Here is a 10,781-nt window from a genome sequence, read left to right as displayed (position 1 = left end):
GCCCCTGGCCCGGCCGCCACCCCCACCGCATCCTCAGCCACTTCGCCGTCTTAAGAGGAGGGCGCCAAGGCTGGGTGCACCATGGGCGGCTGCGCCGGCAACAGGGAGTGCCGACGAGGGGGGGGTCCCGATCGCCGCCAGCCCCGCCGCCCTCGCATCCAAAGGTCTCCTTCTCCTGAAGCAACGAGGGCAGCAGCGGCAGCTCCCTGAAAGTGCCCGAGGAATGTGCCACCGATGGGGCCGAGGTGGGGCCGGGCGGCGGAGAGCCCAGCGGAAGCCAGGTGAGCTTCATGCCTGACTGCCGTCCGGCCCGGGCTGGGGAGACATGTGGCCGGTTCGGCTTCCCGGGGAGCGATGCTCCCGCTGGCCGCCGCACCAGCCATGACTGCCGCCCAGCACGGGGAGACATGTGGCTGGCTTGGCTGCCCAGGGAGCGGCCCAAGCAGAGTCTCGCGAGGGATGCAAAACGAGATCAGCCGCTGCCTATTGGTCGAGGGAGACCCCGCCAATAAACTTTCTGATAGGGAGGGCCGTGGGAGGGCCGCATTTATATAGAGCAGGGAGGGCTGTTTGAGGGCCGGATTAAACCGGAACGCGGGCCGCAAATGGCCCGCGGGCCGGACTTTGGACATGTCTGCTCTAAAATATCTTGTCTTATTCATATATAACTGAAATGAAGCTTCAAATGAAGCACTTTTAAAAAAAAGACAAATGTATATTTATCCTCTATCATTTTGCCTCTTTTAATTTCAACAATATCTAAAATTATTCAAGAGGCAGGACTATCATTTTCTCTTATTCAGTTATCATCATTGTAGCCCAATAGAGTAAGAACGAACTTGCTCCTTCTCCAAAACATATATCACACAGCCTTACAAATATCAGGAACAAAAAGCTTTCAAATGTTTTAGTAGTCATTAAAGCTGTGCAAACTTCAAAAGAGTACTTCAACCCAATCAAAGTTTCAATTAAAGCATATCTCCAAAGCAGAGCATCAAACTGAAGTGGCATTCCCCTTTGAAGCATCTGTCTGGAGCAATTGCTCTGCTTCAGTCCAGATGCTAAGTGAGATTCTGAAATCTACAGTAGTCGTTCCTTTCCACTGGACTGAAAAAAAACTGGTAAAATCAGACTGGTTCACTTTAACAGTTCAAAGCAAAGTGATTCTATCTTTTATGTAGAAATCAGATTTTATTTGTTTGTTTGCTGTCTGTCTCGCCATATGTGACTTTAGACAATTTACAATATTAAATAAAATAAAATGATGAAAAATAGATATTTCTAATAACAATAAAAATACAAAACATAATTAAAGATGGAGAAGGAGGAAGCAAGATGCATAGGAGAGGGAGGTGGGATTTTCTATTAGCTTATTAACCGCCTCCAGTGTGATAATCCCCTGTTGGAGCCTCTTCAGGCTCTTGTGGAAGGTGGGGGGCAGGAGCATATTTCATCCCAGGACAGAGGCAAGATATTCCAAGAACAGGAGTCACAGCAGAGAAGCTGGACCCTCCCAGCTTTCACTGACGGGATCCACAGCATGCCTCCTCTGCCTACATAGGTGGAGCATGCCAGTCCCACCATGGTGAGATTGTTATGATGGTCAGGATTCAGGTGATGCCTTGAAGTAGAACAAAATTATCTGGTACAACCCTATAAATAAACATCTTATCCAAATAAGTGGCGATTTGTAGAAAAGAAGAAATATTAATAAAGCTTATATTGTGTTATCATTTTATCTAACCAACCTGGTAATGTCCGTTATTTTGGCTGATATTTGTTATTTAAAAGCTTACATTTTCAATCTTCTTATGTGAGGATTTATTTGATGAGACTTGGAAATGAACTACTGAATAACAGATCTTTTCCTAAAGTTTCTTTTCCTGGTGGCAACTTTTACTCACTGAAAGCAACCCAAAACTTTTTATCCAGCTAGGCCCTATATATTTGCTATCATGTTTTTGTGGGAAAACATCAAAACATGCATTTCTCCCCAACTCTTTCTCACTCTGCAGTTTTCAAGCAAATGCACCCAATTCCTCCACATTATTTTTGTTTTGTATTTTTGTTAAGGTAGACATGGTTAAGAATATTGAAAATTTTACTGCTGATAATATATACACATGAAAATAAACTTTTCATTTCTAGATCACAATTTAGAATTTATTATTTTATATCAGTTTGGAATATTATTCTTCAATAAGGGTCCATTAAATATTGTCTTGTCAATTAATATGACCATGACCCAAAGTTTTCATCCTGACAGCTTGCTCTTAACACAATCCTGTCTCGATCACAACAGTGAATTTCCAAATATCAAAAAAGTATAATATCTTCTTTCCATAACAAAACACCCATTGTCATTAATGACTATGTTTATGTTTTTTTTTATCACATAATTGATTCCAAAGCCAGGTACTATGGTGGAAAGTCTAAATTACATCAAAAAGTCTAAATCTGAATCTAGCTGAACTATGCAGCTTAAACACATAGTTGGGTTGCTTTGCAGCCGACAGAGGCAATGGGCTTCATATACTGTACCAAGAAGAGCAAGAGTGGATAAATAGAGGAAGTATATATGTAAAGCTTTTTAAAGTGTTGGTCCTACTAGCTTTATCCTATCAAAGCAAACTGTTTTCTGTCTCAACCTTCTAATAATGGACTCTTGTTTTGCATGTTAAATTATAACAAGTTGATTGCCTTTACCTTATATATATATATATATATTCTAAATTCTGTACTGTTATTAATTAAGGCCCAAACCATTAACATCCCCTTAATGTATGATGTAATTAAGACAAAGCTTTCTCTGGGAAAAACCACTTTCTTTCTGTCCAATGTCTTAATCTGACTCCTGCCATGAAAACAAGGGATTGGTGAATAAAGAAATTTACTACATTTTTTTCAACTCTTGGTGACTTTTACATGAGTCTGAGCAAAAAAGAAATTAAAGTTTATTCCAACATTCACTGCCCGTCACCTTCACATTTAATTTCTCCAAGAAAGCCAGTGGACAAAATAATTAGTATAGAAAACATTTCTCTAATCTAGTGCCCTTTGTATGTGTTGGGACTTCAAGAACCAGTTTGGAAATTTGGATGATATAAAATGGGTAAAGAGTACCTTTCTTCTTTTTTTTCTTTTTTTTTTTTTGTCGCCTAAAAAATAGTCATCTTGTTTTTCTGATCTTGATCCTCATCTTTAATGGCAACTAGCCATAGCTATGAAACAAGTCACTTCCTTTTTAGTTCCAGGCCTAGATCTACTTAATTTCTATGTTTATGCATTATTTAGTTCCACCATTACTTGGAGATTTGCTGGGGATGATGTATGAAGCAAGTCAACTGAAAAATATTGTATTTACTATGTTGTAGTAATCAAGATATTAATATTTTATATTTATTCTCATACTTCATTCATACATTTGAAAGTCAACAATTGATGCTGCAATTATGAAATGATGAATGCATATGGCCAATGAGAACTGAAACAATACAAATCCTACCATCTACATCTTCATCTTGTTGCCCATTACTCAACATTTAGAAGAAATGAAATAGGACAGGTGAGTGTATTCAGCATGAAACAGGCTCCATATTTCACTCCCTAATGCTCATAAAACTCTACACTTCTTCTAAACCACAAATCAGAGGTAGGTCACCAACACTAAATTATTACCATGAAACATTGTCCCAAGCTATCCAATTACAGAATCTTGTGCAGGGATCAGGAAAAAACTTCATATGAAATGGGAAATAATTGTTACCAAGAGAGAAAGGAATAAAAGGATCTAAGTTGTAAGTCATTGTCAACCAGTGGGGTATATATTAACCATATCATCCAGAATTTACTGTATTATTTGAATACTGCTTTGCTGCCAGTCATCATTCAACAGCAAAATAAGCTAGTTTCCTTGAGGAAATCAAAGTGTAATTGAGTATTGTCATTCCTTTCATCAAGGGTCTGAACAGGCCAATAACTAGAGCTAGTTAAAATCTCCCAGGAAACAGTCCTTAATTCCTTAATTTGAATCGACTTCCCATTTTAAATCTCCAAAATTTGCCACAAGGATACCAAGCATACTTCAGTTCAAAACTGCTATCTCACCAAGAGAAGCCAGGATAAATATAATTACCAATTCTAGGTACATCCCATTGTAACCGTAACCATTATTAAGGTAATAAGAAAGTAAATCTGTTCCTTGTACTCACCGTTGTAAAATTCTTGTGGCTGCACTCCTGCCCCCGGAACTTGCAGTACAACAGCATCTCCTTCATGTCATGGCCCACACGCCCTAGGAACTCACTCATGCTGAAGACCTTGGCTCGATGGTGCTGGAAGTTGGTTTTCTCTTGCAATATGGCTAGGACTGTTGGGTCAGCAAGATGGGGATGAAGGATTTGTAAATTCACATCCAGCAAAGCTAGAAGGTCACCAGCATGGTACAGATCATTGGTGGTGAGACGGGAGAAGCGGAACCCATTAAAGTTGCAGATGGTGACAGCTGGAAAGACCAAGCTGTTAGCAACCAGCCCATCCACCTTGGTAATATGCTGATAAGAAAAGTAGTAAATCACTCGCTCAGAGCTCTCTACCAAGAGGAGGCCCAGGGAAGCTACAAACGCTAGAGCCCATAGAGCCCGCCGCACAGTCATAGGTCCATAAACAAAGATATGGCGGATTCCATGTAGGGTTGAGGTGTTAGCAAAAATTTGGAGGCTGGAAGGCTGAAGGCTCCCTAGACTTCCCTCACTAGTGCTGTCCTTCAAATCCATGGAGAAAGAATTGGTCATAAAGATACCAATTCTATCCTCTGACTGCAGCCAGCTTCTTGTGTACTCCAGCCCTCACTCATGGGATGAAAGAAGCAATAGAGTCAGAAAGCAGGCAAGATAGCTATGTGTGTGCGTTTCAGTAGCAGTTGGTGAGGTGCCTCCTGCGTGCTTCTCAGCAGCCTGGCAATGATGGGGGGAGGAGGGAAGTGTTTATTTAAAATCCATTGCAACTCTATTGCTTGATTTCCTTGCTGCGATAAGGAGGGCTGGTTTTATTTAGGGAGACACCAAGGTGATGTGGAATAGATGTGGGTGGGAAGGCAAGAATCAACCAATAGAAACAAAGCCCTCCCTCTTTCTCTCTCTCTCTCTCTCTCTCTCACACACACACACACACACTGAAAGAGAGAGAGAGAGAGAGAGAGAGAGAGAGAGAGAGAGAGAGAGAGAGAGAGAGAGAGAGAGAGAGAGAGAATCTAGTGATGAAAGATGTGTATGTGTTTGTATAAAGACAGGGTGGAATCTATGCAGCACGCAGTCCATCAGTTAACCAAATCGGAGAATGCAATCCATCAGTTAATATTTTATATTTAAAGAGCCTGCTGCATTTAACACAGCAACATACTGCAGAACAAAGCTGAGGCTCTTAAAGGATCAACGTACCCCCATCCCCCCTGATTTTCCAGGCTGTTGGATTCCAGCATCTTTTCTGCTCTCTCATATCAGCCTGCATTCCCTTAACAGAAACCAGCTGGCAAATCTTAATCTGAGAATTCCGCACAATTGAAGCCAAGTGAAAGCAAAAGAACAAAACCCACAGGACAAAAGAGTTGAACATGACCAGGCTTAATACCACTGCAAAGCATCTGGGAAAGATTTGACATTTTCACCCTGAGCAGTTGTTGATTCAAGAAGAGAGAGCAGCCAGGATTCTGTGCCAAGTATATTTGGCAGGAAAGATTTGCCAGAAAAGGCATTGCACTTCTCAGCAACAAATAAGTTCCCCTTTTCTGCCCTTTAATGGTTGCCATCAGTCTTGACAGAGTCAGATTTTTTCCCACATGAACATGCATGCTTTTTTGCTTTCTCTCCATCTGACATCCAGGACTGGTATCTGAGAAACAGCAGAAGAGAAAAGTTAAAAATATCAAGGTATGTTATGACTGCAGGCTATTTCAGTTTCTTCTAATAGTTATATATTGTAGATAAATAGATGTTTTGAATTTGGTGAATTGCAGCATTCTTCATATAAAATGATTAGTAATAATCCTAAACAAAATTTATGTCGGAAATTCAAGAGACAGAAGAAAAATGAATGTTTAATATCTTAAACTGAGACCCAGAGAGACTCTCTCTATATATATGTGTGTGTGTATATATATTATGTGTGTGTATATAGATATAATTTGTGTGTGTGTGTGTGTGTGTGTGTGTATACAAGTAGAAAAATATTTATTGGTTGTATTGATTCACTAAATTCTCGTACGTTCATATGTGAGTGCATACCATCCCAGCTATTAACATTCATAGCAAGATAGATATGGATATGTGTATGTACATATTTACACAAGCAACAATCCATCAAAATTTAAGCAGTTTAAGACTATAATTCTATATACATTTATCTGGGACTTTTCTGAGTAGATGTATGTAACATTATATTATCATGTTGCTAAGTTGTAAGTTCTATTGAACACGCAGAGATTTTTTTTCTCAGAAAATATAGATGTATATGTAGATATTTATTTTAATGAAGGCCTAGATATTCATTTACATCTTACTTACTGAATTAAATAGAAAATCATGATACTTCAGCTGAATCATGTTTATACTGCTAAGATGAAGCATCTATGCAGCAAAGTTCATAATGGTAAATTCTTCTGTTTGTCACTGATTATGCTATTTTTGCTATCTTTCAATATTTATTACCAAATTTGTTCCAAACTTTTATTTAAATAATACTCATAGATTTATCCTTCAAAATAATCCTATGAAGTAGGATCCACATGTTGAGATAATAACTGGCCCAAGGTCAGCCCATCAACTTTAGAACTGAGTTGGAATGTTAAACTGGATCACACTTCACAGTCCAATATTCATTATACTACAAACACTAGCTATTTAGTAAGTTGTGAATGTGATTATTTGAACAAACAGACTGCAAGCTTTTCCTACTTCCATGATTTTTCCATGGTACCAAAAATAAAAGATAGGAACTGTTTTAAAGAAAACAGAATTTCAGCAAGGATAGATCATAATATTAAACATGAAGGAGCCCTACCCTTTTATACTTCAATTTTTCCTTATTTTACTCTATATTGGGGAAGGAGTTAAAACAATTTCACATTCTTCTCAACATCATCCTCATCAAGTACATAAAAATATTTTTGAAGATCTATGTTCAACTTTATCCTCTTAAAGTCTAGTTTTTTATCTATTTTGCAATTTCTTACTAATGTGTAATTTGGGGCTTTCCCCCTACTCTGAAATTTTACATTGAGCAGTATACAATGGATACAGTTGTCACTGCACAGATTTCACATGGCTTTGTACATATTTAAAAGGTAAAACCTCTCTTAAGCTCACTTCCGAAGGCTACTCGGATTGGGCTATATACTGTAGTTTAATTTAAGAACAATTTGAAAGTGATTTGTCCTTGCTTTCTTCTAGTGTGCCTATTCATCTGAAAATAAATTGTAGTTTCATAAAATGAATACTTTTAAACAAAACTCTAATGTGGTACCTTAAAATCATTTTGGGACTTCAAGTTTTTCATCAGTGTGGCCTTTATCCATGCCACCTGACAGTTCTGCAGGGAATTCTGGTAGCTGGAGTCTAAAACATCTGGAAGATCCCGTGTTGGAAAAGTTCAAATTAATCCCTAGTAAAACTGGCTTGTTTATGGCAGCCATTATAGATTATGAGTAATAGTTAATGGCTTAATGCACTCAAAAATCTCAGACAATCATGATTTATTTATTGAACTATAATTAATGATGCAAAATCACTTTTAGTTGTGTTTTTTTTTAAAAATTTAATTTGGTAATTTCAGGAGAAGGTAGCTTTAAATGCAGTTACATTCCACCAAGTATGCCATGCAAGTTCAAGGAGGCATCTATTTTGATACTGCTTTTTTTTTAAAGTGTATTTTATCTAAGTCATTAAATGAGTACTGCACTTAAAAGACACATTTAAACTGAAACAGTGACAGGCCATACATTATTACTGTTCTAAAGAATTAATAAATTTGGTCTCTGATCATTCAAATAATGTTCTTTTATTTCTCCTTATCCATTTCTCCGCTTATCCAAGATTTCTGCAAGCAAGATGAGACATAGTAATGTAAAATGTACATGGGCAGAATATGGAATTGCATGTCAGTATTTGCATTTCAAGTTGCAAGCTCAGTATTGGGTTATGTTGGAAGAACTGTCAATTTAGAATAGGTAATAAAATATAACAGTACTTGGATAAGAAAAATGCCAAATTAACTCCAATAGAAATTATTATGTTAATTCATTTAAACTATTTTTGAGAATCCATTCATTATTAACAAATAGTGATGATATCAGTCCAGTTCAGAAAACGTGGGTTTTCTTAGTGACAGTATGGAAGTGGATTATCACTGCCTTCTTTCAGTAAGTTTTTTTCTCTACATAGATTTATATTCCTATTATTTCTGTATTATGATATCCTGACCTAAGCCAATGTTGCATGGTGAGTAATAAATGAGATTGAGACTGGAGAGGCCTATATTCAAATGGCTATGACTCTTACATGTGATTGTTGGCCAACACCTTCTCTTCCAGTCCAAACATGTGGGGATTCTCACATATTATTTATTTAGTTATTAAACTTTTATGCTGCCTATCTTATCTTAAGGTGATTCTAGGCAGTTTTCAATCAATAAAACATCCATATAAAACATTAAAGCAATGAATAACATTGAATTTGATTTAAAAATTGCCAAACATGGGAAGGAAGGGAGCAAAATACACACTGGGGTGGGTTTTCATCTTACTTCATTATTAACCATTTCCAGAATAACATGCAGTCATTGGGGGCCCAGGCCTCTTGGCAGAGTCTTCCATTTCAGGCCCTTTTAGAAGGCTAAAAGGGTGAGTGCAGATCTCATTTCTAGCAGTGGGGGTGAGGACACGATTTTCAGAGGGCAGGAGCAATGACAGAAAAGGCTCTTTTCCTGAACCCCGCATGAACATTCAAAGAAAAAAGCAATATAAGTTAAAAAAAACTAAAGCAAATTAAGAGACTAAAGTCTTTTTCATTACAGCATGATTATCACTACTGTAATTTCTTACAGAAGGGGGGGGTTTCTGTTTTTAATGTAGTTTCTGCTTCTTGTACCTAACAATTTTCTTTTCCAAACATTTTAAAACAACGTTGGTAAATCAGTTCTGTTTTTAATGTAGTTTCTGCTTCTTGTACACAACAATAATTTTGTTTACTCTTTCCCAGGGCTTCCTGAGGCCAGTCACCAGAGAGCAAACAAGATGGTGAGCAAGGGTAATTCAAAAAGTCCCGCCCTCTCTCTTTCATTGGTCAATTCAAGGAGGAGAAAACACCTGCCCTTTTTACATCTGTCTGTCACACTATACTTTTTGCTCTAATTGGCCAAAGATGTTGAGAAGAACACTTCAAATGCAGAGACAGAGGAAACTTTTACTGCAACTCAAATTTGCCCCGTATTAAAGCAGTTCTTATAACCTTTTAAAAGCTGTAGGGGATGAATATTCAGGCTGGAATTCTTCTGTCATTTTCCCTCTATTTTAGAATTTGTTAAGAACAGGAGATGGCAGTGTTTAGTTCAGATCTCACAGTATTTTTGATCAAAATGCTAACTCATCAGTTTTCATAATTACAATAGTGTAGAGAGGGAAATAAAATAAAGGCCAGCCATACTCATACCAAGATTCATTGAAGGACTGTGGAGAAAAGAATTTGAGACCTAAAAAATTAATGTGAAGAGGACATTTATTCTTTCCATTAGCATTTTTTAATTGCTAAAAAGGACAAGTCATGATCATTTTAAACACTCAGAATTCAGACCCTATTCAAAATGGAAGAGCCTAGCTTTCCCTAACACAGAGAAAAACAATACGTTAGGCCCAGCCTGAAGCCAGGCAAAGGAGCAGCTGATTCACAGCTCACACTTACCTCACGCTGTCCCAGACACTGTATAATAGCACTTATATATATTTTATGAAAGATAACATATTCTATCAACATGCAATAAAACAAAACTATATATAATGACTACCCATAAATCATATACTCTAAAAATGTTAAATGCAAAAAGAAATGTTTTGGATATGTCTTTTAGGGCAATCCAGAGCTTCCTCTACTAACAGGCACCACAGACAAGCAATAAGGAAAAAAATGATGGTGCAGCTAAAGAATTTTAAATTCTTCATGTTCCATCCACACCCCAAGCAGTTCTGTGCTTTATTATTGTTATACTCTAGTTTGCCAGTTATGATTTCTGCACACTGTTTCCTGTTTGAAATTTATTTAAAATATGTACCATCACTCTGACAGGAATAAAACAGAGTTTACTTTTGCTTTCAAATATTTTTCCTCAGAAATAAATAATTTTGTTGAAGGGAAATTACTGCTTTAAAGGACATTATTAAACTTAGCAGCTGTAGTATAGGTCCTTGGACAGAATGATGTAACAGCCTTGTAGCCTGTGCCAGTTTGGAGTTGGTTCAGGTGCAAAAGCTGGAGACTTGTTTCCTCTAGGACCCAACCGCCTGGGGAAGGTTGAGGGACTTTACTGGACTTTGTTATAGCCATGCCATTGGGCAGTCATACCCCATTGTCAACATTCCAGCCTCAGAATTCTTTAATCTGTGCAAATAAAATACAACTTTCCATTCCATCCTCATTCCAGCATTTCAGTATCAGTCGAAGGCACTATTGCTTTAAGAACAATACCACTCTGATCAGCATTTCTATATAAATGGGGTGAGATCAATTTCATTTCCA

At 37.7% G+C, this 10,781-nt stretch overlaps 1 protein-coding gene and 1 long non-coding RNA gene across 2 annotated transcripts; one reads left to right on the top strand and one right to left on the bottom strand.

Annotated features, from left to right (window-relative positions):
• Nucleotides 1-3,166: 3,166 nt before the first annotated feature.
• LOC107282679 (acid-sensing ion channel 2-like) lies at nt 3,167-4,960 on the bottom strand. Its single transcript, XM_015810492.1, has one exon. The coding sequence runs from the start codon at nt 4,791-4,793 to the stop codon at nt 4,173-4,175; it is 621 nt and encodes a 206-aa protein (XP_015665978.1). The 5' UTR covers nt 4,794-4,960; the 3' UTR covers nt 3,167-4,172.
• A 783-nt stretch (nt 4,961-5,743) lies between these two features.
• LOC107282678 lies at nt 5,744-9,503 on the top strand. The gene is made up of 2 exons (XR_001548781.1): nt 5,744-5,927; nt 9,252-9,503. It is a non-coding gene; the product is annotated as an uncharacterized LOC107282678 (long non-coding RNA).
• Nucleotides 9,504-10,781: the final 1,278 nt, after the last annotated feature.

Source organism: Protobothrops mucrosquamatus, unplaced genomic scaffold (genome assembly GCF_001527695.2).
Source record: "Protobothrops mucrosquamatus isolate PMUCROS unplaced genomic scaffold, P.Mucros_1.0 scaffold10, whole genome shotgun sequence".
NCBI classification, from domain to species: Eukaryota; Metazoa; Chordata; class Lepidosauria; order Squamata; family Viperidae; genus Protobothrops; species Protobothrops mucrosquamatus.
This window is presented reverse-complemented; position numbering and strand designations above follow the sequence as displayed.

Excerpts from the sequence above, each read along its gene's own strand:
- LOC107282679 (XM_015810492.1), bottom strand. The coding sequence starts at position 4,793 with ATGACCAATTCTTTCTCCATGGATTTGAAGGACAGCACTAGTGAGGGA.